This window comes from Podarcis gaigeae, assembly GCF_964106915.1.
Source record: "Podarcis gaigeae genome assembly, chromosome: 14".
Taxonomy (NCBI): Eukaryota; Metazoa; Chordata; class Lepidosauria; order Squamata; family Lacertidae; genus Podarcis; species Podarcis gaigeae.
The window spans coordinates 25,973,590-26,000,927 of record NC_139690.1 but is presented as its reverse complement, the minus strand read 5'-3'; the positions used below and the strand labels follow the sequence as shown (position 1 = coordinate 26,000,927).

Here is a 27,338-nt window from a genome sequence, read left to right as displayed (position 1 = left end):
AGCGGAGCGGCCAATAGAAAGGGGTTGGCGAAAAGGATTCCCGCGCCAGCCATCCGGCGGAACTTTGAGCACTTCCGCCCTCAAGCAAGATGGCGCTGCCTCCTTCCGGGTAGGCGAGCGGCCGCGACAAAGGTAGCGTCATCACTCCACGCGGCCTGAAGTGGTGGCGGCGGAGGCAGCAGAAGCAGGATGCTGAGCCGCCTGCAGGAGCTGCGCAAGGAGGAGGAGACGCTGCTGCGGGTCAAGGCGGCACTGCACGATCAGCTCAACCGGCTCAAGGTCCGCGGGGGGGGGGGCGGGGCGGTTTGAAAGAACAGGAGCTGGAGGGGGGAGGGGAGAGAGGCTTTCTGGGCCCGTCTCTATAGGTGGGGTGGGGAAGGGGGTTCATTCGCATATGCAATTTAGGGCGTTATGTGTGTGCGTCTGCAGGTGCACGTGTGCACGCGTTTCCTCAACCCGTGTTTGAGTTACGCCTGGTGAGTGCAGCCCGTCAGCAGGGGTGAAGGGACGTGCTGTCAGCGAGTTCAGGGCGGTGGGTTTTTTGATCCTCCCATGCAAAATGAGGCTTATTCGGGGACCACGGCTGTGGGTTTGCTGGCAGAACCCAGGCTTTGCTTGCAACGGGTCAGCGCCGTGGTAGAGGATGTGCCTTGCAGCGTCCTTTCTGGCCCTTGAGTGCAGCCCATCAGGTCCCGGAAATTCGATTTCATTTAATGTAGCCAGGTGTTCCTACCTTCAGCTGCAACTCTCTCCTTAACAATACTCATTTGGTTATCACCAGGTTAGGCGCTGCTTTCCTTTTGGGTGAAAATATATTAGATTTTATTATGCATCTTACTGGAATTATTTCAGATCCGGGGTGGGGAATATGTAGTCCTCCCAGATGTTGGATGTCCCCATCAGCCCCAGCCATCGTGGCCAATGGTCAGGGGTGGTGCAAGGTGAAGGCTGATGTCAGCTGGAGGGTTCCAGTTCTCCATCCCTAGGATAGACAGTACAGTACTGAGCTGGAGAGGCCCAGCGCCTGGTGCTATATAAGGCAGCCTCCTATGTCACAGAGGATCCCATGCTGGAGAAAGTTGCAGTCTACGCAACTGGAGGGCACCAGATTGGCATATGCTGGGTTAGGTGGAGGTTCTTGGGCTAACATAGGAGGGCTCTTTATTTGTTTTTATATGTGTCCATTTTATGTTCCTGGATGTTCTCATTTGCCTCTGCAGCATGCATGTGTTTATGCAAATAAGGGAATATCCACACCATACATTTCAGGTACATGGCTTCCCCCAAAGAATCCTGGGAATTTACAGAGCTACAATTCCTAATGCCCTTAAAATATAGTTCCCAAGATTATTTGGGAGAAGTCATGTGCTTGAAATGTACGGTATGGATGTGACTTAAGAATCAAACCTTTTCCTACCTCTTCTCTTTATTCATCTGTTTTCACAATAGTGGGCCTCTATTTTTTCCTCATTTCAATAGAGCCCTTAGGCCTGCCTTCTCCTCAGCTCTTGTGCACTATCCATCCTCTTCCTGCAACAATTCCTTTTTGTCATACTCAAGAGTAGACCCATTGAAATGAATGAACTTGAGTTCCTTAAGTTCACTGATTTCTGTGGATCTATTTTGTGTACAGCTCACATTGAATATCACTCATTCTCTCTCCCTCCTGAAGCTCACTCTTCAAAGAAAATTCCCATATTGCTCAATATGACTTGCTAGGCAATATTGGCATTTGAATGGGTCCTATCCAACATTACACCTATTCACAGCAGACCACACTTAGCCTTAAGTGTGACTCAGTTGGCGATCACCCAATATGAAAAGAATACAGCCATATCAGAAACCTGTATTGGCATACATAATAATTTAGACATTTCCATATTTATATCCTGTCTTTCAGTCTCTCAAAGAGCCCCAAGAGGGCAGGGGGTGGGGGGAGAAAGAAAAACAGTAATATTCATCTTGAAGCTCCCCCAAAGAAGAAATCCCATAAGGAAGTTGCTGTAAATTAGGCAGCCTTGCTCCTTACAGTAACCAACCTAACATCAAAAGATAGAAGGAACTTGGATCACAGCTTCCCTTAAAGCTTTGTGTGCATAGCCCAGGAAGCTTTGACTCTCCAGATGTTCCTGGGGTAGGAGGGGCATAGCTTTGTGGTAGAATTCTGCATTCAGGTTCAATCCCCAGTATCTCCAGGTAGGACTGAGAGAGACTCCTGGCTATTGGCCATGCTAGCCAGGGCTGATGGGAGTTGTAGTCCAACAGCAGCTGGAGGGCTACAGGTTTCCCCAAACCTGCTGTAGTCTTTTAAGCCCCTTGAGCTTTTCCTTGGTCTTCCAAATAAAGGTCCGATGAAGAGTAGAGTGCTTATTCAAAGGTGCAATTTCTCCATCGACCAAGCAGTTTGCTTCCTCTTCTGCAACTTGTATCTATAAAAGGGCTCGGCCAGTGCTGCACCAGAGCAGTTGTTTGCAGTGTTTTGCTTTAAATGCCACAAGGTTTTGGGAGCATTAGTACAGCTTTCAGCTGAGTGCTAAGGCTCTGGTTTGGAGAAGGGGAAAAAAAACAACGCACACACACATGGCAGTGTTATAAATAGGGTGCTAGGGAATGCACTTTCCGGAAGAGATTAGAGCTTAAGCTTCCTGGCATGTGCAGAGTGCTAGATGCTATGCTGATGCTTGCTCGCCATTGTTTTGGCACCGACAGAGCTGGCTTCATTCCATGTGCCTGTTAAGTGTGCCTCGCAAGCATGGAATTCAGCTTTCTTTTACAAGTAATTATTTTTTTAAATTCCTTCCAACACTACAATTCTAAATTTCTAATCCTTGTGATGTGGTAATTTTGTAAATCTGGGCAATGCTGTCTCCACATCCATCCCTGTGGACTTTTTTTTTAAAAAAAATGAAACCCGAATGCTTTTGAAGTAGAAATTTAAATTTTGTTTACAGCTACCTGTCTTCCTGTTATCTCAGTTCGTTTCTGTTCGAGCTCTTTCTCCTCCACCTGCTGTACCCCACTACTTCTGTTCTTCATTTTAACATGTCAACATGACTTTATATTCAAAAGAGGAAGACTAACTAACTCCGGGCACCTGAATATGTTTGCTGTAAGCTGTTTCTTGTTCTGCTGTTTCTTGACAATCCTACCTTCTGGTGAATCCAGCCAAGTTGCTTTTTATTGGGGTGGGGAATTGCGTAATTTACCCACAGGGAAATGGGCTGTAGCTCACTGGTAGAACATCTGCTTTGCATGCAGAAGGTTCCAGGTACAGCTGGGAAAGACTCCTTACCTGAAATTCGGGAGAGCCGCTGCCATTCCGTGTAGGCAATACTGAGCTAGGTGGACCAATGGTCTGACTTGGTGTACGGCAGCTTTTTACACTCCCGAGAGCTTAGAGGATTTGAATTTTTGTGTTCATAGAACTATAGATTTGTAGAGTTGGAAGGGACCACGAGGGCCATCTAGTCCAACCCCCTGCAATGCAGGAATCTTTTGGCTAATGTGTGGTTTGAACCCACAACCCTGAAATTAGGAGTCTCATGCTCTACCGACTGAGCTATTTCACCAGCATCATGCTAATTTCCCCTGACATTGGGTGGTGAACGAGAACAGATTTTGCCATCCTGGTGCCCTCCAGATGTTTTGGACTCCCAACATCTACTGGTGCCAGCTGGAGAGAGCACCAGGTTGCCGAAGGGTGAACTTGTCAGTTTTAACATTTTGGCTGTGCTGCTTTAACTGTTCTTTAAAACGTTTCTAGGTGGAAGAGTTGGCCCTTCAGTCCATGATCAGCGCCAGGGAAGGAAAAATGACCGTACCTCCCGAAACTGAGATGGAGGAGCATCAGAACGTAAGTTCCTGCTCCCCGCTGTTCTCTTTTGGGAGGAAGGCAGTGTCAGGTTGCCAAGAGAGACAACTGGCCCTGATCGAATGCTGGTGAGGAGGTGCAACATACCATCTGCTAATCCTTTTAGTGTTTATTTCCCCCTGCCTGGAAAGGAGGCTGTCTCCTGTGCCAAAATGGATTTGAGCCAGCTGAATGGTCCCCGTAGCATTGCTGACACGCTAAGAGTGGGGGGTGGGGAGTAGCACCAGGAGAGAGGCAGGAAAAACATGTCATTTTCTTTAAAGAACTGTCCCTTTTCAATTTCTGGCATCCCCTGGTGACCCCAGGGAGTCAAAGGTAGTCATTGCTGCCACACAAAACAAGTGTGGCACCAGTGTCTGTCCACAAATCGAAACAGCCAAGCAGGAGCCTATGTGCTTTAGCAACCCTGCAAGTAAACTGGAAAGATGTATTTGGGGGTGTTTATGCACGTTGTTGCATCTCTCAAATAGGAGGGCGTTTCTGGTTTGCGTTCTTTGTCCCAAAGTAACTGGGTTTTTTATTTCATGCATGCTGACGGGACAGATGGACAACGAAGCTGCTATCAATCAAACTAAATTGCAGTTGCAAATGCATGTTAGTGAAGAGGAAGAGGAGGAGGAGGAAGAGGAGGAGGAATCCGATTCATGAAGTGGAGCATGCAGCAGCCTGACAGCCTTTTCCTCCCAAACTCAGGAACCTCCCTGTCCAGCACCATTCAAGCAAATTACTTCATTGGACTTTGCTTGGTGCTACAGAGACCAAACAGTATTCACAAGTGCATCTGGGTTTCCCAAAGGCTTCCAGAGGTGGTGATGAACTGTGGCGGGTGTTGGGAGAATGCAGTGTCGATGCCTCACTATGTAGCATGATTCCTTTTAAACACACACTCTTTGAGCCAAGTAGCATTTGGGAAAAGTCCAACACACAACTCCTCCCAAAGCAATAATTTACCCTTGGCAGCATCTGCTGCTGGTGAAAATAAGATGAAAAAGCATCAAGTCTAAGCCAATGGCACTATCCAACCTCAAATACTACAAACGGAAACGGTACTTTGGGACTTTTATTGCATGTAGCATTTGCTGTGGCATTCACAAAAAGCAACAATTTCCTTTGATTCCAACCCATGGTATGAAACTTTGAACATTTTATGTATTGTCTATAAGTAATAATGGGGAACGTTTTGAGACAGGAGCTTTTACTTCTGAAGTGGGCACATGGAACGGTGTTCCTTTCAGCAAAAGTCAGTGGATCGTATTTGTGTACAAAATAGAGAGGAGTCTGTTGATCGTCCTAAAATCAGGGGTTTCTTGCCTTGAATGAGGTGCCCAAGTATCCCTTCCCCTTACTGCTTAGTTTAGCTACCACAGGCTTGATTGCAACAAGCCCATCTTCTGGAGTGTGTCTAAAATACCTTGGGCTTCCACCTAAGGGTTTTTAAGATAGGTCCTGCTGGAAACAAGTGCTGTACTTGTGATCAAGGGTGCTGAGTGCCTGCAGTGGCTGCTGGTCCTCAGAGCTGAAGTGCTTCTCTTTCTAGCCTCCCTTAGCTCTGTGCTGCTATGGCAGAAGAAGCTGATTTTTCCTACCTGCCAACCCAGCAGTGCTGCTTCCTCTTAGGGAAGTGAAGCTGGTTGTGCTCCTGGATGTTTTTCTTCTAAGTCCTTTTCAGCCCCAGGTGCTTTCCCCTGCTCTTCCTCTTCCCAAGTGCAGGCAAAAAGGTGGGCTTAGGTAAGACCAGAGAGGGGCCTGAGGGGTTTTGGTTCTCTGTTTCATGTGTCTGTGATCCAGTGTCAGGATTTCACATGGGCTGGTTTACAGTGTAATAGCTGAACATCACCCAAGGGAGTGGGGCTAAACCCAGATGTATTACCATACAGATGTGTGCAAACAGCTGGGGGGTCTCCTTATCTGTGACAGGCTTTGAGGTGGAGTGAACAACTGCAAGCAGCACCTATACTCCCAACTAATAGTCGGGTGGGTGGGTATGTAGCTTTATAAATTGCCCCACTCTCCCCACTTCCAGTTGCTAGTCACTGGCATGCACGGATACTGGGAGTTGTAATATATTACCATTGTGGCTGATAAGACATTGATAGCCTTATCCTACATGAATTTGTCTAATCCTCTTTTCAAGCCACCCAAGTCAGTGGTGATTGCTACATCTTGCGGTAGCGAATTCTATCGCTTAGCTATGTGCTGAAGAGGTTAGCTTGATATGCCACGAGGAAGAATGGAAGGAAATCTACAAATTGAATGCGTGACAATGTGCCCAGGAGGAGGGTGTGCAGATGTAGAAGGACAGTACTGGAGTAGCAAACCTCTCCTCTCCTTTCCCCCCCCTCTTTGCCCAAACGCCTTGAATCCGTCTTGATACCAACAAACCACAATTAATAACCCACTCCCTGAAGTAATTTCATGACATTTATTAGTGTAAGATGAAACACCTGAAATAATAAAAATGATTAAAAGAATTTTCAAACACTTAAGTATGCACAATTTGTCATATCAAACATCAGCTGACCTAGAAGGGAAACCATTCTGATGTGTATTATTAATATCATTTATTACTCATTCTTCAAAAAGTCTTTGATTCTGGCTGAGAGGAATAGTTCTTTCATCACCTGTTCTCAAAATACAGATACAGGCAGCCCCCCCCCCATTTACACGGGGGGTTATGTTCCGAGGCGCCGTGCGCATCAGTGAAATTGCACATAATCGAAATCCATTGAAAAAGCCCACAAACACCGTTGTGCCCTTTTTAAATGATGTTTCAGTGGTGTCTTTAGGACACTTCCAGGTTTGGTCTCACACATATTGAATGTGCATAAACGGGCAGCTGCCTGTACCAAATTAACCGGAAAGGGACAGATGTATACCACTAAGCAAATCCCAAACATATGCAACAAGACACTTAAAAATAAATAGAAGTGCCAACAGATTTCTATGTGTTGACCTGGGGGCGGGGGCGGAGGGTGGCAGCAGTCTACGGCACAGGGTCCTACTCACATTTACCAAGAGTCTGTTATACAAACCAAAATATCAGAGCCATTATTCATAACTTCAATCTCAGATTAGCAGCAGCAAAGACATGCTTCAGGGGAGGCTGGACTTGGGGCATCTCTGAACTGTTCTGCCCACAACACTGGCTAAGCAAGGCTTGGGGGAAAGTACCACCAAAGTCACAAAAGGCTCACGGTCAAAACAACCCAGCAGAGGTGAGAAGGAAGCAGCTCCAGCAGGATTTCCTACTTGTGAAAGGATGTCCCAACATCCAGTGCCAAATTTGCCATATCGCTATCACTTAAAGCATCACATGTTTGGTCAGTTAACAAATAAGGAATCAAACACAACAGCTGTTAATTTAGAACCCTAAAGAGGAAATAAAAGAGACGGGGAGTGGGGGGGAAAAATTTGGCACATGCTAAAATTAGGGAGACACTTTTAAAGGGGAAGTTTATGGGCTGGGGAATAGACTTTTTTTTTTTTAGTAGACAGAAGCTCTGAGGAACAGGACCAAAACAGCTTTAAACAGTTGGAACAGGAAGTAGCTTGGAACACAAATCCACCAGGCGCCATTCCAGTTTGCTTTCAGTGGGTCTTGCAGGGGGAAGTCCTGGTCAGACTCCACTTGGAATTAAGGTGGCGCGGGAAGAGCAGGAGCAGAAGGAATCGGCCGCAGGAGCTCTTGGTGTGTTGTTTGCCCTGGAGACTCCAAAGTCAGACTCCTCCCACGTGGGTCGGGGTGCTAGGCTGGTTAAGGCCTATGGTGGCACACAGCCAGCCTGCAAAATCCACTTCATCAGCTTCTGATCTCTTTATGAATGTGTGGACCTAGAGGATGCAAAAGGGGGGGGGGGTTACAACAAAGAAAGCCCAACTTTGAGGCTTCCATGGGAGTTGTTACATAATTAGCATGGAGCAGATTAAAGCAGCAAAATGTATTCTCATTGCACGGGTAGAGGCCAGAGGGGACCCTTTTTATACCAGCTTCCCTAAGACTGTGGCTTCTGTCCAGCTTCCAAATATCAAAAACTGGCAGAAGGCATCTTGGAAAGCCCCAGAATACTGTTAGCAGAGAAAGGAGTTTCCACTCACCACCAGCTGCTTCAGATCTGCCCTCTCCGCTGGATTCTTGACCAAACTGCATAAAAGAAAAGAATGTCATACTCCTCTTGCCACTTCAATTCTCTCTGCATCGCAGAACAGACAATGCCAACCATTGCTCACCATTTGGCCGGCTTTAGATGGTGATACGGCACCAAATGACAACTCTTGTGCGGCTCCTGAACATTTCAACGGGGCTTGTACTAAAGAACTTCACCCTGGCTTGTGCTGTGGGCTGAATCTGGGGTGGGGAACTGACCAGTGGAGCAGATCCTTCAGACACCCACAGGCCAGGCTTGACAACTGGCATTCAAATGACCTGTTTTTGCCACGCTGCTGGAAACCAAACCGCGAGGGCAAAGAAGTATGTATGGCATTTCCCTTCTGCTGACAATCAGCTGACTGCTAGCACTAGGTTCTGTGTGCAGCTCTACCCAAGCAGCAACAATCAGCTGATAGCCAGTGTTTGGGAAACATGGTGCAAAATGCTTTGCAGCCACAGCTGAATGCAGGCATTGCCTAAGTCCTGTTTGTCCATGCCCTGCCTCTACCTGTCCAACAGCTGATGTCATATACGGAGGGAAGGGGGGGTATGGTTTGGCCAAAATGGCCTCATGGGTCAAATGTGGGTGGGGCTTGGGAGGGCTTCATTAGGCCTACAGCCAGAGGTTCCCCACCCATGTTAAATTAAGGGGAAAGAGGACTGACATTTTGGAGACTCAGAAGCATTTTGACCCCGTCTGCTTAGGATCCTTTCCAAAAAGCAAAACCACACTTTTTATTTACTAGTGTACCCCAAACAGAGTTTGGAAAACACACGTTAAAAACATTTCCTCTGAAAATAAGCTGCTCAAGAACTGAACTCACCACTTGTTCACAAAGTCCTGGAATTCTGGACTGAAGACTCCACTGGGAAGCTTTGGCGGAGGCTGGGGGGGGAATGTGGCAAAGAGATGAAAGCAAAAAAGAATAAACATTTCAACAGTATAACTCCCGAAACTTGCAGTTTATTTAATGGTTCTTTAGGCAGGCATTAAAAGGATGCAATTGAGTTGAAGGGGTTTTAAGCACTCTTGACAAATAAGGCATTCACGTGTGACATCAGAGGAAGGTCCAAGCGGCATTTTGCATGCTGTGAAGGGGCTGACATAATCAGTTTGTTCAAAACTCCACCCACATACAAACATTAGCTGCCTTTTGAGACCGGAAGCACAGATTTAGTGTTGGCAGGCAAACGGGGGTGGTGTGGTTTTTTTTTTGGGGGGGGCGTGTAGACATGTTGACAATGTCAAAGGATATGATCATGGCAGCAAGTGTCTAAAAGACAGGGTTTTAGTTTTAAATTGCACACAACAGCACATCAAAAGAAGTGCATAAAAGCTTTGTGTGCATCATGCAATGTGTACAGTGACTCCAAGCCCCAGAGTATCAGGGCTGGAAATCAGGACTCTGAAAGGGGGAATAAACAATCAGAAGCATCATAGCCAGACACTGGAGAGACCTGTCAGGAGTAAGCATGGACCAATGGTACCAAATAGTATGGGAAACAGCCTTACTAGAAAAATTAACCAATAAACTAAAACTGACACGGGGACAAATAGAAGAAGACACCTTCACCCCGGTATGGCTCCCCTTTATCAGATACACAGCCCAACAAGACAACGTCAAAAATCCACCAACAGCATACAAATCAATATGGCTAACCTGATCCAAAACACCCACCCATCCCACTCACAAGTGAAAACAAAGACCACCACAGCCAACCACAAATGAATAACCACACTCTAGGCCAACCCCAACCTCTCTCACCACCAAAGGAACACAAGCGAACAGCAAAGAACCTGCACAAGCAACGCTGACACCAAACCCTACATATAGCAAGTGAAATAGAAACATCGCCACCCGAACCCACTCCCACCCATCTCTCCCCCTCCTCCACCTCTTTCCCCCTTTTCTTCCTAATGTCTCAACAAATGAAACTGATTTGTAAAAATGTTACATGGGGAAAACACACGATAGAAAGACATTGCACACTTTTGTAAATCAACAAAATCATTCATATATATATATATATATATATATATATATATATATATATACACACACACACACACACATACACACACACACACACACACACACACACACACACACACATATATATATATATGGGAGGGGGGGAATTAAAGGGGGAATAAAACACCGATCCTAATGCAGTGGTGGTTTTGCATGATAAGGTATTAAAACAAGAGAGGGCAATGTACAGCCCTCTCACATTTGCAGTCCCTGGGATGGTCTCTCTTGGTTGCTGCATCCTGGGAAGGCAGTGTTTCAATATCTTGCAGCCCTTGCTTTGTTTCAGGCCTGCCAAATGATCGTGGGTCCGAAAGTGCAATCTTTTAGGCTCCACATGATTCGAGCGTGTTAGGCTTGGGATTGGCGTCCTCCCCTCTTCCCCAGGGGAAATGGAAGAGCACCACAACTGGAGGAGGATGACGACGATGGAGGAGGATCAGGTGAGAGCCTTCCTGGAGGGGGTGCTGCAAGGGGTTCCCTCTCGGCCCCAAAATTGGCACAGATTGCAGGGATGAAGCCCCCGCAAGCAGCTTGTCGCGCTTGAGTTAGCTGGATTCTAAAGCAGGGGTGGGGAAAGCTGTTCAACCAGAGGGCCACATTCACTTCTGGGCAATCTCCTGAGGGCCACACTAGAGTGAAGGGCAGGGCAAAGTGGGCAGAGCAACAGGTGTGGATTTTGCCCAGGTATGGGCAGGCAAATGAGAAGCATAATCGGAGTTTAAGGACACATCCTAGCAGGGCAAGAACACCCAACATGTGAAGTAGAGCCCAGATTATATGAGTGGAGCCCAGATATGAGTGGGGCCTATGGCCTGGAGAGTTCCAAGGGCCAGATAGTATGGCTAGGGGACCACATTTGGCCCCTGAGCCTGAGCTTCCCCCCTTCTTGTCCTAACACGTTGCTTGAACTGTGCGCAGTGCAGGGGAGTTTGCACCCACCCCACCCACATCCAGGGTGAGGCAAGCTACCTTTACATTTTGAAGGATCCATTTGCTGGAATGGGGTGTAGTCTAAACCCTCCTTACAGCACATTTCCAGGCACATTTCCTCCTTGCAAAACTCGCCAAAACACAAAATACAGAGTGATAGCAGCTGGCTTACCTCGTTGACAATATAGTCTAGGAGTTCAAATATAGCCATTGGTGGTCTGCTGTCTGAGCCATAAGCTGAAAAGTCACAACAGAGGTTGGAAGTTAATGAGACAACTCATTTCTCTTTCTTACTTTTTGTTCTTGTTCCTACTTTTTCTAGTAAGTTCTGTTACCCCCAAAGCCATCTCCAAATGGTGTTTTTCAAATGCTCACATGAAGTTCGGATATTCACATGCTTACAAAATGAGCACTGAGGTTTTGTTATTCATTGCTGCTTTATTTCTTTTTTAAAAACAAAACAAAAAAATGCTGTCTGGAAGAAACATTTGGCAGTAGCTAGGTACCTCATTTCCTTAATTCAGTCTCCTCCAACCTGGTGCCTTGCACCTTTTTTTGGAACTACAACTCCCATCAACCCCAGCCAGCATTTACTGTCTGAGGATGATGGGAGGTGTAGCCCAAAACAGCTGGCGGGCACCAGGTTGGAGAAGGCTGCTTTAGTTACAGTGAGCCCCTTGTGAAATGGGAAGCAGTCAGGAAAGAGACTCCATCAATAATCTGAAAATAACCATGTCTGCAGAAGAAGCTCTGAATTGAAGAAAAAAAAGGTCTTCCAAGCACCTCATTTTGTCATAATTGCTCTTGTGGAGAGGTTTTTGCAGTTTTTGCAGCCTCAATTTATTTATTTATGTCTATTTACCTAACAAGGTTTATATACAGCTTGGACAACTAAAACCTGCTTAATATGAAGCAATGCAAAATACTGATTTAAAAAATACTGATAAAAACCCAGCGTTAAGAGCAAGCAGGCATAAAATTTATCTAAGTAAATAGATAACACCAGCAGTCTTTTAAAATAAAAAATATACATACATTATAATGGGTAGGTTTGCCTTAAAAGGGGGGGGGGAGGCACTGAAAATAATAAGCCATTGAGCTAGGAAGTTGCATTATGACGGATTGCTGAACCACCATCCAGCAGAAGAAAATTATTCCTCAATGGTGTATTCAATTCGCCATCGCACAAATGGCTACTTTATAAACAAGTCTCAACTCCTACCCTCAGGAGAGTATAATTGCACTTTGGGGAAGGGCCACAGCTCAGTGGTAGAGCATTTGCCTTGCATGCAGAAGGTCCCAGGTTCAATGCCAAATGGCAGCTCCAAGCAGGACTGGGAAGTGTCCCCACCTGCAGTCCTGGAGAGCCACTGCCAGTCAGTGTAGACTGAGTTAGCTGGGCCCATGGTCTGATGCGGTATAAGCAGCTTCCTTTATTCCTAGGTATATTGTCTTCATCAACTCCAAGAAGGCCTCAGTACAGAGACCAGCTCATACGTCTTCGCTGGCATGGTCCTCCTCCCTGTGTTAAACTGGACAGCCTACACCATGGGCACGAAGAGGGCAAGTTTGCTACAGAAAGCAGGATCTTGGGTTCAGAGAGGAAAAGACAGCATAAATGACACCGACTTGCTGACCATAAGACTGCCGCATTGTGAACTCTCCTGTTGCCTTTGTAGAGCTTTCCCGAGAGACAGCAGAACCTTGGAATTTGGGTGGGTTTAGGCAGATTTCCAGGCTCTGGGCACAAAATGCATCAGCCAACACTGTGGTACCTCTAGTTGCAGACATGATCTGTTCCAGGGTGCCGTTCGCACCCTGAAAAGTCTGCAACTATAGCGGCGCTTCTGCACAAGCGCGGAGCACTATAGAGCGCTTCTGCGCTTGCAGCAATTGCAACCTGAAAAGTCACAACGTGGAGCAAACACAACAAGATTTATGACTATTATCTTACCGCTCATTGGCCGGTTGGGTGTTCTTTGTCTTGGGGATGCCTCAGAGACAGGCGAGTCGCCCCCTATGGGGCAGCCGAACATGAGTTCCAGCTCCTTTGAATCAGGTGGGGGAATTGGATACCTGCCGATGGCCATCTCGACCAGGGAGAGCCCCATGCTCCAGATGTCTGACTGGACCGAATAGTGAGTCCCTTGTAGTCTTTCTGGCTACATGCACAAAAAACCACAAAAGATAGAACAGAAATAAATCTAAAAGCCCGAGACAGTGGAAATTTGTAATGTAAAAGAGAGCAAACCCCTGGTGAGTGTGGAGAAGAAAACAAAATGGAGGAAGGCGGTTTAATTCTGCTTAGTCAGGCAGGCCCCTTTTCTTTTTGCTTTCCTTTCCCCTACAGCAGGAGACTTGGAAGCCTGTGGGACCTTCAGATGGCTTCAGGAATGCTGCACTGCTGAAGCCTTCATAAATATCAAAGAGAACTGCCAATTTTTAGTTGTAGTTCGTGCTGCTCGGCCTGCGATCTGTTGTTAAGCCTCTATGCCACAGGAAATTACGTAGCGCTCAACTTGAAACGAGCACGGCTCCTCCATTAGCCCTCTCTGTAGCTGACCCTGGGAATAACACCAACCACAAGTAATGGAAGAGGCAAGTCAGGTCCGGCTCTGAGGAAAGGGTCAAGTTCCTTAATCTCCTGCCCCAACGGCATCTGAAGTTCATGAGCCACAAAATCCTGGCAAGGTTTGATTCTAGCAACATCTGTCGTAACTGCATCCCTTTCCAGCAATGCAAATGGCTCACATGTAATTCTGTGGCACGTACACGACTGCAAAGCACACCGACGTGCAACTGTCACACATGGGGAAAAGCACACCACACGAGGACATGGAAGCGCTCTCAGCACATGGCCATTTTGTCCTGAGTAAACTGGACCATCACAGTTTCATCATCATCATCGTCGTCGTCTGTACTTACGGACATGTAGGACCTTGTGCCCACAAAGGAGTTAGCCATTGAATCTATCAGCTGTCCACTGACACCAAAATCACAAAGCTTGATCTCCCCTCTAGAGTTTACCAAAATGTTGGATGGTTTAACATCTGGGAGGGAAAAAAAAAAGATGAATGGACGATATTTTAATTACTTGTTTTCATTCAGGCATTTCTGCCTTGCTTTTTTAATCTCTGGTGCTCAGTATGTATTAAAATGAAATGAGAGGGTGGTTCGAAAACAGATCATGAAACCAAACCAAAAAGTGAAAGGGAGAAATGCTTCCTTAATGCAGTCCTTTCCTTTTTATAGCGCAACAGGAAAAATTAATAATAATTCCTTCGGTAGGCCTTCTATTTACCTCATGACATACAGGAGACAAGATATTTTGACCTTCCACACCAGCCTTCCCCAACCTGGTGCCCTCCAGATGTTTTGGACAACAATTCCTGTCAGCCCCAGCTCACATGACTATGCCAGCTGGGACCGTTGGGAGTTGTAGCCCAAGTCTTCTGGAGGGCACCAGGTTGGTGAAGCACCAGCTGTGGTTGCAAGTTGTCCAATTCAGAGACTGGCTTGTCCAATTCAGAGTTCACTCGCATTCCATTCTGGGCAACCTTCCAGGGGCCGCAAGGCAGTGGTGGGCAGGGCCAGAAGCAACAGTGGGCGAGGCAACCAATTTTACCTTTGTACTGTAGTTTCATTTCTACATGCACTCACAACACCCATCTCATCCTTCATCCAGACAAGCAAGAAGCATCATCACATTTCAAGGGCACTTTCCAGTCAGGCAAAAAGAGGGCCTTGGGGGCAGTTCCAAGGGCTGGATAGAGAGGCCTGAAGCCCCCCATTTGGCTGGCTTTACATGGTCAGGAGTTTTGCTACAGACCAAGAACGTTCCTGGGGTGGTGCAAGCTGATCTTGGGCCAAACATATCCCAAACCCAGTCCAATTATGCAATAAAGGCTCCTTGTGGATTGCTCCAAGGATGACTGAACCCAACAGCTTGTTCATGTAAAGAAGAAACACGACTTTGAAAAGAGTGTCCTGTGGCACATTGCAGACCAACAGTCAGATCACAAAGGACTTGGCTTCTACAGAATTTTATCTGTTTATCTAAATTTGTACTGTCCAATCAGAGCAGAGAGGAAGATGCTTTCCCTGGTCCTGGGACTTGACAGCCTTTGTATGGGAGATCCCAAAGGCTGAGCAGAGGGGTCTTCTGCAAACAATGCCAAGTGTTCCACACAAACACTACACACACACAGAGAGAGAGAGAGAGTCCCGGACTCTCTGCCCATGGCACCCCACTGACATAAGCATTTGCAAGCTACAGCTGCTTAGACAGATGGCACAGTCAGGACACAGAATACGTCCTCCAAAACGCCAGCCTCACTGCCTGTTCTCTGCCTGTCAACAGACTTCCTCTACTCATGAGGCTTCACATGTTTTCATTCCCTCCCAAACAGTTTCCCTGGATCAAAATCAAGAATTCCCATCTGAATTCCTACAGTCTTTTATCATGCAGGCATGCATGGGAGGACAAGGCTCTTTGATTTCACAACCCCAGAGTGGTGTTATGGGACAAAAGTCACAACCTCAGAATATCACTCAACTGGCGTTCACAACCCTGTTCAGCCACACAGCTTCTCTCTTTCTCTCTGTCTAAGCTACCCCACAAGGATGCTGTGAAAGGACTAAGGGAGAGAAATTATGTATGCTTGCCCAAGGTCTTTGGAGGAAAGGTGGGATTAAAAAACAGGGTTGTATTCAACCAGATGGGCGGGATATAAATAATAAAATTATTGATAATATCATAAGTCACTAGATGAGTAGAATGACTTCCTTGAGTTCAATGTAACTCATTTCTCTCTTCTTTCTGGATGCTCCCCAAATCTGTTCTGGGGGTTCCTCCAACCCCCTGGGGCAGATTGGGGTGGCACAAGGAGAGGGAGAAGTTCTGTTGCACTTTTGGAAGCCGTTCCACACATGCAACGATTCTGCTGGATTCAACGCATAATAAAGCAGGGACTGTTTGCACACCAACAGGCAGGTGGCAGGATTATGGTCAACCACCTCCCACTTCAAATTCAGTCTTGATCTACCTTTCAACATACACAAAGCATCAAAAGTAGAGGAAACTACACCCTGATCTACCTGGCATATGGATGGCTGAGTCAACAGCGGTAGTAAATAAATGTCAGGTGGACTCTGGAAAATTTGGGTGTGTCCCCCCCCCCCACACTGCACAAATAAGTGATAAGTCTTTTGCAAAACACCAAGTTATGGGATGAAAAAGCAAAACTTGATTGTGCAAAGGGATCCAAAGCAAGAAGCTCTTCAAGCCATCATCTTTGGACAAAAATCAGAAAACATGGTAGCTGCTGGAGCCCATCGCTCATCGGACCTCTTCGGCCAACTTTGATCCACCACACTTTTCCAACAAAACCATAAGAACCGAGAGCAATCAGTGAGTCTTTTGATTTTGCAGAAATCAAGGCTCGCTGGAGAAAACATGGTTGTCCGAACCAAGCCACCACCAGTTTACATATGCAGGCCCGCTTCCTTAAATAAAGGCTGTCTGTAACTAGGCAACTGAAAACTATTTATGAATGCTCAGGCACTGGAAGCGATTCTTTTCATCTTTTCTGCTGTAGGCGGAGGACACCACTGTAGAATAGAGCACTTATCCAGTCATTAGCAATGCATTAAGCCTTATGAAATAAGCAGGCATCTCTGCAATCAATTCTTCTGGTAAGGAGGAAAAATGGAGCAGCTGAAAAGTGGTGGAGGTTCAAGGAAGCAGCAGCAGCAGCAGCAGCAGCAGCAGCCTTTCACGATTTCTACTTGCAGGGTGGGGATAGTCAAGAGCCCAGAGTTCCTTCCTCACTATTTCTTTTAAGAAACCTTACAGTGGATAAGAGAAAACATCACTGATGTTTCCAGTGGGTTAGCTGTGCTAGGTCTTTTGCATCTACTGGGCTTTTATGGTGGATGGGTAAACAGTAAATCTCCTGAGTCAAAGCCCATCTCCGTGGTATAGATGCCGCATAGGAACATCCATGTATGTTAAACCTATGTGGATGTTCATACTCGTTGAGTGGTGGGAGACTGGGATCATGCCAGCTCACCCTGATCCCTTTGGCACACCACCAAACCTTTAATCCTCAACTAATTTGCACATTTCAGCACAGAGGACTCCCGCCATCACTGGACATCAATGTCTCGTGCTACCATTATCTAGTGCTGAGTAACACACTTCCAGGGCAGTGTAGCTGTGTGTGTGTGTGTGTGTGTGTGTTTTCTTCTGCTATGGCCTCACTCCCTGTGACACTGGATGGAAGGAGGAGTTTCCACATTCCTCCAGCACTTCCAACAGCCTCACCTGCCACCAGGAGTTCTGAGAGCCAGAACATCATTTGCCCAAGGAGCCCCTCAAGAAAGGGTACAGATGAAAACTGATGTTTTGCACACCTTGAGTGATACTCAGAGCAGAAATCAACAGATGCAAGTCCATTCGTTTCAGTGGATCTAATCAGAGTACTGACTGCACAGGCTATCACTCCTTGAGTTCTCAGGGCACAGACAGCTGATTTGCTCCCTAAGACACATAGGACTTATGCAAACGGTAACTCTAACATGTGAAGCACAGATGAAGCCAGTGGTGGCGTGGTGCCCGATATGGCTGGGCTGACTTGGTCCACTCCCTTACTGTACAGGAAGTTGCTGTGTCAGCCTGTTTCATCATAAGATTGCGGTTCTCCATGACACCACTGCATGTTCCTGCACAGCTCTGGCACCAGAATGGAGACTTCCCACAATGGAGCAGTAGGGCCAAACCATCATGTGGGAAGACTTAAAAATTATGCGACCTCTGAGCCAAGGAGATAAGTAGCTATACAACCTTTAGAAGACATCTGAAGGCAACCCTGTATAGGGAAGTTTTTTAATGTTTAATGTTTCATTACGTTTTTATATATGTTGTAGGCCGTCCAGAGTTGCTTGCCCATCCAGTCAGATGGGCAAGTTAAAAATATATTATTATTATTATTATTACTATTACTATTACTACTACTACTACTACTACAGTGGTACCTCAGGTTAAGTACTTAATTCGTTCCGGAGGTCCGTACTTAACCTGAAACTGTTCTTAACCTGAAGCACCACTTTAGCTAATGGGGCCTCCTGCTGCCGCCGCACCGCCGGAGCCCGATTTCTGTTCTTATCCTGAAGCAAAGTTCTTAACCCGAGGTACTATTTCTGGGTTAGCGGAGTCTGTAACCTGAAGCGTACGTAACCTGAAGCGTATGTAACCCGAGGTAACACTGTACTACTGCTACTATGGAATAGGTCGTCCCTATTTTCATTGGATAAATGTTGGAGTGTATGGTAGAATGTTTGATGTGTACAGCAACTCTCACCCTCCGCTTTCAAAGGAATCTCAGGAGACACCCAGCTGCTATCTCTTATCTCCACTGGTCTGGTATGTGTTGAAGCTTTCATTTGAATGGTCATTACAGCCAAGAGAAGAGGCAGCCTGCTTGATCATGGTAGATCTTCACCGGTACAATTTGCATCTATGCCCTCCTGGATGAAATATTTAGCACCTGCTTCTCCGAACCTCACGGCCCTGCATCTTGGCTGCCATAACAACCCAGTGCTTTACAGCTGCAGGAGGAGCCAGCTAAGAGCCTAAGTAAATGCAGTCAATTAGACTAATGCAAGGGTACAGTGCTAGTTCTTTATCACTCCCTTGCCAGCAACAGGACCCAAAGGCTCTTCAGCATATTTAAGTCAGGATCTCCAGTCCCCTTTGCAGGGGTGGGCAGGTCATTCCCCCTAAGGGAAGGGCCATAATTTGTGGTAGAGAGTCTGCTTTGCATGCAGAAGGTCTCAGGTTTGATCCCCAGCATCTCCAAGTAGGACTGGAAAAGACTCCTGTCTGAAAGTCTAGAGCAGGTTTTCCCAAACTTGGGTCTGCAGATGTTTTTGGACTATAAGACCCATCATGCCTAGCTAGCAGGAAGGACCAGCTGTCAGGAATGATGTGAACTGTGGTCCAAAACCAGCTGGAGACCCAAATTTTGGGAAACCCTCATTTAGAGAGTCACTGTCGGTCAGAGTGGGTGATACTGAGCAAAATGGACCAATAGGCTGATTCTGCATTAAAGGTAAAGGGACCCCTGACCATTAGGTCCAGTCGTGACAAACTCTGGGGTTGTGGCGCTCATCTCGCTTTATTGGCCGAGGGAGCCAGCGTACAGCTTCCGGGTCATGTGGCCAGCATGACTTAGCCGCTTCTGGCGAACCAGAGCAGAGCACGGAAACGCCATTTACCTTCCCGCCGGAGTGGTACCTATTTATCTACTTGCACTCTGACGTGCTTTCGAACTTATAGGTTGGCAGGATCAGGTACCGAGCAATGGGAGCTCACCCCGTCGCGGGGATTCAAACCGCTGACCTTCTGATCGGCAAGTCCTAGGCTCTGTGGTTTAAACCACAGCGTCACCCGCGTCCCTGGCTCTGCATTAAAAGGTAAAGGTACCCCCGCCCGTATGGGCCAGTCGTGTCCTACTCTAGGGTTGTGCGCCCATCTCACTTAAGAGGCCGGGGGCCAGCACTGTCTGGAGACACTTCCGGGTCATGTGGCCAGCGTGACAAAGCTGCTCTGGCGAGCCAGCACCAGCGCCGCACACGGAAACGACGTTTACCTTCCCGCTAGAAAGCGGTACCTATTTATCTACTTGCACTTAGGGGTGCTTTCGAACTGCTAGGTGGGCAGGAGCTGGGACCGAGAGACGGGAGCTCACCCCGCCACGGGGATTCGAACCGCTGACCATGCGATCGGCAAGCCCTAGGCACTGAGGTTTTACCCACAGCGCCACCCGCGTCCTGTCTCTGCATTAGGCAGCTTCTAATGTTCACCATTTTGTTTTCATGTTAGGAGGTGTCTGAGTGAAACACACCACACTTAGAAAATGTGAACTGTATTATCCTATATTCTAGGATATCGAAATGAGTGTCTTGCCCCTTATATTCATAACTGTGCTCTATAGGATACCATCTCACCAGGAGGTCTACACAGTTCCATACAATGCAGGAACTGGACCTTTAATGGGGTGGCACCTCCCTTTTGAAACTCCCTCCCATTAATAGGTAAAAAGGTAAAGGACCCCTGGATGGTTAAGTCCAGTCAAACTGGTTAAGTCGAGTTGTCTTCAGCCTACTGAAGACTTCCATTGTCGACTGCTAGGAGTTTGTAGCCCAACAACATCCAGAGGGCAAAAGGTTGGCCAAGGCTGGGTTTCCTGCACCATCACCCAGTGCTTGTAAGAAGGCGAAAAGAAAACAGAATAAAAACCGACAAATTCCAGTTTCTTTGGGGGCAGAATGCACAGAATCACCCCCCTACCAGCTGGGTATGTGTCCTGCATGGGCAGCCTAATTCACAGGAAAGGAGATACACAAGTGGAGAGGAATTGCACTTTTCTGCAGTGACTCCCCATTTGTGAAATGCTCTCCCCAGGGAGACTCACCTTTAGGTGCCAGGTGAAAGCATTCAACTTCAACCAGGCCTTTGGCTGACTGACATCTTGCATCCTTTTAAATGTGTTTGCGGGGAGATGGAAACAAGAAAGAATCCCTACCAGAGATGAATGGCAAATCAAGCTCTTGGACTATGCCAAAATGGCAAAACTGGCCAGAAAGCTCAGGGACCAAGAAGACAAAAACTTCAAGAAAGAAGTATAAGCAGATGAAAACATTAGCGGGATTTTAATCTCACTTGTAATGTAACAAATACTATGGACAATATGGATAGATATAAAATATAGGCTATGATATAATATGCAGTTGAAAACATTGACATTAGGACCCATGGAGGGGATGGAGGGAAGTCTCGAGAGTCAGAAAAAATTCTTTATATGGATATGTATTTGGTTTTGTTATAAATTTATATCTGTAAAATCAAATAAAACGATTAAATAATAATAATGTGTTTGCGGGAGGGGGAAGGGGAGTTATTGATTTATTTTGGTTTTGTTCGTGTTTTTATTATGTATTTTGTGTTTTTATCTTGTGTTTTTATTCTGTGAACCGCCCTGAGATATTTGGATGGCGGGCGGCATACAAATTTAAGAAGTAAATAAATGCAAAGATCATCTCAGGGTAAAGATGATCAGGGTAAAGGCCCTGGAAGCAGCCCAACATGACTGTTCTAGCAGTTTCATACAATTCTTAGCCTTTAAATCTCCTATTTATCTGAGCTCTCTGGTTTTATTGATTTCCACTGCCCGAACATCCAATAATGTCTGTCAGGAAGAGAATAAGTTGACACAAACACACCTTTGGAATATTGGCTTTTGCAAACAGCCTCCTCCAGGTTTATAAACCCCCCAGGGGTGATTGGCTGCAGAGGATCTATGGAAGGAGGGGTTATGTTGGGACACGGACACTATTAAGGAACTGGGGAGCGGCTGGGGAGCTGACAAAGGAGGCAAAATTCACACTGCATTTGAAGGTGAGAATTGGTTTTTAAAAATGCGTACATTGTATAGTAGGTACCTTTTTAACCTTGAAAGGATGAAGCAGCAAGTTGGCCTTGGAAATAATAAAATGATGCAAAGCCCCAGTCTCCTCACCCCCTCCACTGAAACAACTCTGCAAACAAGTGCTTCTGGAACAATCCGCACTATGCATTTAAAGCACAATCATAGAGACTTCAAACAGTCATGCTTCCCTCCAAAGAATGATGGGTGGGAATGGTAGTTTGCTAAGGGTGTAAGAGTTGGTTCAGAGACCCCTCAAAGAGCAGCAATTCCCAGAGTTCCCTGGGAAGAGGGATTGATTTTGAACCACTCTAGGAATGGTAGCTCTGTGAGGGGAGTTAGGTAAAGGTAAAGGGACCCCTGACAGTTAGGTCCAGTCGCAGACGGCTCTGGGGTTGTGCGCTCATCTCGCTCTATAGGACGAGGGAGCCGGCGTTTGTCCACAGACAGTTTCTGGGTCATGTGGCCAGCATGACTAAGCCGCTTCTGGCGAAGCAGAGAAGCACGGATACACCGTTTACCTTCCCGCCAGAGTCGTAACTATTTATCTACTTGCACTTGACGGGCTTTCGAACTACTAGGTGGGCAGGAGCAGGGACCGAACAATGGGAGCTCACCCCATCACGGGGATTTGAACTGCCGACCGTCCAGTCGGCAAGCCCTAGGCTCTGTGGTTTAGACCACAGCGCCACCCGCATGAGGGAATCCTGTCTGCCAGGATATCTAATAATGGTCACTGATTGCATTACCTGGGCAATCTGGCCATTCTTTTGTGAAGGTTAACACTTTAGTTCCTGAATCCAGGTCACAGGCTCATCCTATTCATACACAAAAATGCCCTTAAAGACAGGATTTGAAAACGAAAAGACAATGGGAAGGCTTTCCATATTTGCTTCTCATACTGCAGAGGAATATTTGAGGTTATCGGAAGAGTCAAAATGGCTTCAGGATTGCTCTCCCATACTATTTCAGACACATGGTTCATATATTTAGATATGTGTGCGCTTATGAATATTTATTCTATATTTCAGAGACCTTAAAATTCTTTTAACACTCCACCGAATGGGCTGAGCTCAACCCTAGTTGTCCTCAGAGTAGACCCACTGAAAATGAATGGGCCTAACTTAGTCATGTTCATTAATTTCAGTGGGTCTTCTCTTAGACGAGTATCATCCTATGAGCTGACCTCACAGACACCTACAGGGAAAGGCAGCTAAAATTCATAGACAAAGGAATGCAGAATATGCTTGATCATGAAGAAGCAAGATTGCATCCTTACCTCTGTGCATGATCTTATGCTTCTCTCTCAAGTATGTTAGACCTTTTATGACCTGCATCCAAAACCAAAAGTTTAAATTAAAACAAACAAACAAAAAAGCAAAGGAAATGAAAAGCCATATATTGCATAAAATACAAGGGGAAATGGCATTATTTCTCCTTGATTGGGGAGCAGCAATGCTCTTCCTCCATGTACGAATTGTGCTTTAAATGAATTTAGAATTGCAGGACAACTCCTCAAATTTGGCTCCACTTGCTTGTAGAATACAGCAGAATTTAATTTTAAAATTTAACTTAATTTTTTAAAAAGCAACACGCACGCCCCAATTTAAAATCACACAAGTTAAGAAGCAGTTAAAAACCAGCTGAAAACATTTTAAACAAGTAGGGCAATAATAATAGCAACACAACCTCCTAAACAATACCCCAACCCAAAAATCTGTTCAGCCACCTTGGCTTTTGTAGATTAAATCAGTCAGGGCCCTGGCCTGGGAGGAAAGGGAGCAAGTGGTCTTTGGATGAAGGGCGGTATACAAATTTAATTAATAAATAAGAATAAGCAAAATAAACTATAGGGAGGTTTGGGAAGCTGTTTTCTTAAGTGGGTTGGTAACATCCAAGGTTGAAGTGGAGGAGACAGATGAAGGGACAGCAAGGAGCAAGGGGAGAGTCTCTCCTTGCATCACATACTTCTCTCTCTCTCCCATCTGCCTGCCCTCTGACCCCAAGTTGCATCACATGCTGGAGAACAGGAAGGATATACTAGACCACAACAAATGAGTTCTCTGTGGGTGACTGTAGTGGCTGTCCCACCCAAAAGCTGCTGCAGTCAACTAAAGGCTTCTGGTGACAATGGGACTTCTATATGGGCTATATTTCCTGTGCCAAGCGTGTCTTTCTAAAGACAGTCTATTTAAAAGGGGGAAAGCAATACATTTAGAAGCACGAGTCATAGCTGTCCATCTCATTTCAGTTTGCCTCAAGCAGAAACTTTCAACCAGCTGTCTCTGCCTTCTGGACTTGACCTGCCATCACCGACTACATTTCAATTCCACTTGCTTGAATGCCAAAGCAACATACTTACGGCAATGCTAACTTTGCCCAGAATCTGTTCAGGGATTCTGCCAGCCTTTTTCAGGACTTGATCCAAGGAGCCGCCATCCTATTAAGAAAAAAAAACATGTTTAAACATTCAGAGCATTAATCATGTTTATCCTCAAAGTGTCAAAGACACTCTGAAAGCCCCGAAGGGGGCAGGAAAAAGGGCAGCTTGACATCTGATAGCAGAAAAGGAACAGCTGGACCATGTTTTTGATGAAATCAAATGGCAAATAGTTCTGCAAAAGGAGAGAACAAAGGAAGGCCACACAGAGCAATTTCTTACTCACAACTTGAGGACGTAAAGGGCACACAACTTCCTGTAACTCATCCCATTAACCCCTGAACTCAGATGACACATTTAAGGTTTGTAACCCCTTCCCACCAGCAGGTTTCTGTGCCATTAAGCCATTATTTACCCAAGTGTGGACATTGGCAGGTGTGTCCCTCTTGTTACCAGCACACCCTCTAGAATTTGCACTGCATAAGATTACAGCTGAATTAATAGCACATTATCTTACTTCCACATTTCGAAACAAATTAATCAACAGGTTACTGGTCATCACACAGCATGAGAATGCAAGAGCCCTGCTGAATCAAAATGGGGCAGGGGCCTAACATCCTCTAACATCCTTTTCCCAAGAGCATGTCAGCCTGTTGGGTTTCCCAGAGGCAGGGACACCGACTTGCCCCCCACCCCTGAGGTGGTGCCATCACGCTTGCTCATCTCAGCCCTGGGTCGGCTCCTGAGTTGCCAGGTGGAGGCTGGGGCTGGGGCATGCGAAGGTTGCCCAGCGGCAGTGATTGAGGGGTTGGCCCTCAAATATTGGGGGACTGGAGCCCCTTGAGCCCCATACACCTGGCACCCCTGTCCAGAGGTCCAAGCAGGTCACAAAAGCAGGAGCCCTTCCCCACTGGTCCATAGCATTTCCAGGGTAAACTGCCATTGAACATGGAAGTTCTATACAGCTGTGGGCAGAGCGCACCTTTTTCCGTCAGGCAGAATTAGTTAGGTAAAGAGTGGGACACCCATGACCTGCCAAAACATGGGGGGGGGGGTTTGGGGGGGTGGAGCAAGGAAGGCAAGCAAGACAGAAAGCCTGCTATCCTTAGACATCAGTCTTTAAAAGAAAATCTCTTCCCTTGCTTATCGGGGCCTGTTACAGAACGCAAACACACCCTTTCCAAGTTAAATATATACTGCTGTTGCTAAGAGCTGGAGGCAGAAGGGGAGAGGAATGGTGTAAGTCACATTTATTTATTTATTTATTTATTTGCAAAGCACAACCATTTTGAGGAAAGAACAAGCTTTAAAAAGAGCCCACCTCTCTTCCAAAACACACAAAAAACCCCAATCAAAATCTTTATTTTAATTGTTTTCACAAATAGAGCTGGGAAGCGTCTGTTTCCAGGGTGGTGGAGAGGTTCGTGGTGTTCCAGACTTCCTGAAATGCTTGATTAACAAGGGACAAACAGTCTCTGCAGTTAATTTATTTACTAACCCTCTAACTTTCCTCTAAGGAAGAGACAGTGTGGGTGAGACGCAGGGATAAAAAAACGCTGCCCAAGCAAGGAGCAAGCTGGGTGGTCTGGGACACTTTAAAGCTCCTCATCTGGATAGTGTAATTGTGAACGGAATGGTAAAGTTATTTCATAGAAAAGAATCACAGAATTGTAGAGTTGGAAGGGACCCCATCATCATCATCATCATCATCATCATTATTCTACAATACTACATATGCTTTTTGTATCATTTTGATTCCATGGCTAGATTAATTACTTAATAAGCTTTTTATGTTTTTAGCTACATTTCTTTCAAGTGTATTTGTTTTAATTTTTGTAAGCCCACTTGAGTCTTGGCTCTGGGTAAAAAGGTAGGATATAGATACGGCCAGGGTTTTCCAAACTTGGGTCTCCAGCTGTTTTTGGACTACAGTTCCCACCATCCCTGACCAATGCTCCTGCTAGCTAGGGATGATGGGAGTTGTAGTCCAATGACAGCTGGACACCCATGTTTGGGAAACCCTAAGTAGATAGGTAGCTGTAGGGTACATCTGCCAAAAACACCCCCAAAAACCCAAACCCCCACCAGCCTGGAAGGGTCCTTTTTACCTCCTGCCCTCTTTCTCATATACCTCTACAGTGGTACCTCTGGATGCGAATGGGATCCGTTCCAGAGCCCCGTTTGCATCCTGAGTGGAACACAACACGCGACTGCACATTTGCGCATTTCGCCGCTTCTTAGCATGCCTGTGACGTCATTTTGAGTGTCTACACATGCGCAGGCGGCAAAACCTGGAAGTAACACGTTCCATTACTTCCGGGTTACCGCGGAGCGTAACCTGAAAAAGCTCAACCTGAAGCATATTTAACCCAAGGTATGACTGTATTTTAAGTTATTCACTGCTCTTCCTGTACATTTTCTGTGAATATAAATTTTTTAAAAAAACCCCTCATGTCCTTCTCATTTCATAAGAAACATTAGCAACAGAAAGGGCAAATAAAACAAAGACTTCTGTTAAGAGTAGGGCAGAAATAATGATGTATCATGGTGCTCAGAATGCCAGCTATTTTTGTAGGCACCATTTCATTTAACCCCAAAGCTGGGACTTTGGTTTTTTTTGGGGGGGGGGGGGTATTGCACAACAACAGTTGGTCACACATGTGAAATTGTTCAACACCTCCACTGGGGTTGAAGAAAGGGAGGGTTTTGACTGACCTTTAATGGGGGGGGGGACTAGTGCTCTAAAACTAGGGGTTCCATCTGGCTCGACAAAGGCTGACAGATGTCGAGAGCAAAGTGTCATTTTTTTCCCTCTATCAGAGTGAAAATAAATGTTAAATAATGTTAAACCTGAAAAATTAGGGAGGGAGAGGGAGAGGGGGAGGGAGAGAGAGAGGGAGAGGGAGAGGGAGAGGGAGAGGGGGGGAGAGAGAGAGAGAGGGAGAGAGAGAGAGAGAATGGAAGGAGAACTTTCTAGTTTTGTTAAAAAATGGAAGACGGGAGCAACCCCAGGCAGCCCATAAAGGTAAAGGGACCCCTGACCATTAGGTCCAGTCGTGACCGACTCTGGGGTTGTGGCGCTCATCTCGCTTTATTGGCCGAGGGAGCCGGCGTACAGCTTCCGGGTCATATGGCCAGCATGAGTAAGCTGCTTCTGGCGAACCAGAGCAGCGCACGGAAACACTGTTTACCTACTTGCACTTTGACGTGCTTTCGAACTGCTAAGTTGGCAGGAGCAGGGACCGAGCAACGGGAGCTCACCCGGTCACGGAGATTTGAACCGCCGACCTTCTGATTGGCAAGTCCTAGACTCTGTGGTTTAACCCACAGCGCCACCCGCATCCCCAGGCAGCCCATGCTCACTGTTTATATCCCAAAGGTGAGAACGGCAAATGCAGCAGTGAATACCAAATAAAAATACGAGGTGAAGTGGAGCAGTATGAAAGAGATACTACGTAGATTTGTATTTAGGGTGAAGCTCATACTTTAT

At 46.3% G+C, this 27,338-nt stretch overlaps 2 protein-coding genes across 2 annotated transcripts in view; one reads left to right on the top strand and one right to left on the bottom strand.

The window, feature by feature from the left end:
* Positions 1 to 71: 71 nt before the first annotated feature.
* Positions 72 to 6,357, top strand: SNAPC5 (small nuclear RNA activating complex polypeptide 5). Its single transcript, XM_083713307.1, has 3 exons — positions 72 to 279; positions 3,764 to 3,853; positions 4,415 to 6,357. The coding sequence occupies exons 1-3, from the start codon at positions 190 to 192 to the stop codon at positions 4,517 to 4,519; spliced, it is 285 nt and encodes a 94-aa protein (XP_083569433.1). The 5' UTR covers positions 72 to 189; the 3' UTR covers positions 4,520 to 6,357.
* The window catches only part of MAP2K1 (mitogen-activated protein kinase kinase 1), a 38,734-nt gene continuing 17,675 nt past the window's right edge, over positions 6,280 to 27,338 (bottom strand). Inside the window, exons 4-11 of the mRNA XM_083713226.1 lie at positions 23,831 to 23,908; positions 22,748 to 22,799; positions 13,907 to 14,031; positions 12,936 to 13,143; positions 11,154 to 11,218; positions 8,843 to 8,904; positions 7,967 to 8,012; positions 6,280 to 7,702 (exon numbers count right to left, since the gene is read on the bottom strand). Of these exons, the coding sequence (XP_083569352.1) occupies positions 7,589 to 7,702; positions 7,967 to 8,012; positions 8,843 to 8,904; positions 11,154 to 11,218; positions 12,936 to 13,143; positions 13,907 to 14,031; positions 22,748 to 22,799; positions 23,831 to 23,908 (750 nt within the window). The 3' untranslated portion in view covers positions 6,280 to 7,588. The remainder of the gene's footprint in view (positions 7,703 to 7,966; positions 8,013 to 8,842; positions 8,905 to 11,153; positions 11,219 to 12,935; positions 13,144 to 13,906; positions 14,032 to 22,747; positions 22,800 to 23,830; positions 23,909 to 27,338) is intronic.

Excerpts from the sequence above, each read along its gene's own strand:
- SNAPC5 (XM_083713307.1), top strand. The coding sequence starts at position 190 with ATGCTGAGCCGCCTGCAGGAGCTGCGCAAGGAGGAGGAGACGCTGCTG. Across the intron at positions 280-3,763 it reads ATCAGCTCAACCGGCTCAAG|GTGGAAGAGTTGGCCCTTCA; the intron begins GTCCGCGGGGGG and ends AAACGTTTCTAG. Across the intron at positions 3,854-4,414 it reads AGATGGAGGAGCATCAGAAC|ATGGACAACGAAGCTGCTAT; the intron begins GTAAGTTCCTGC and ends CTGACGGGACAG.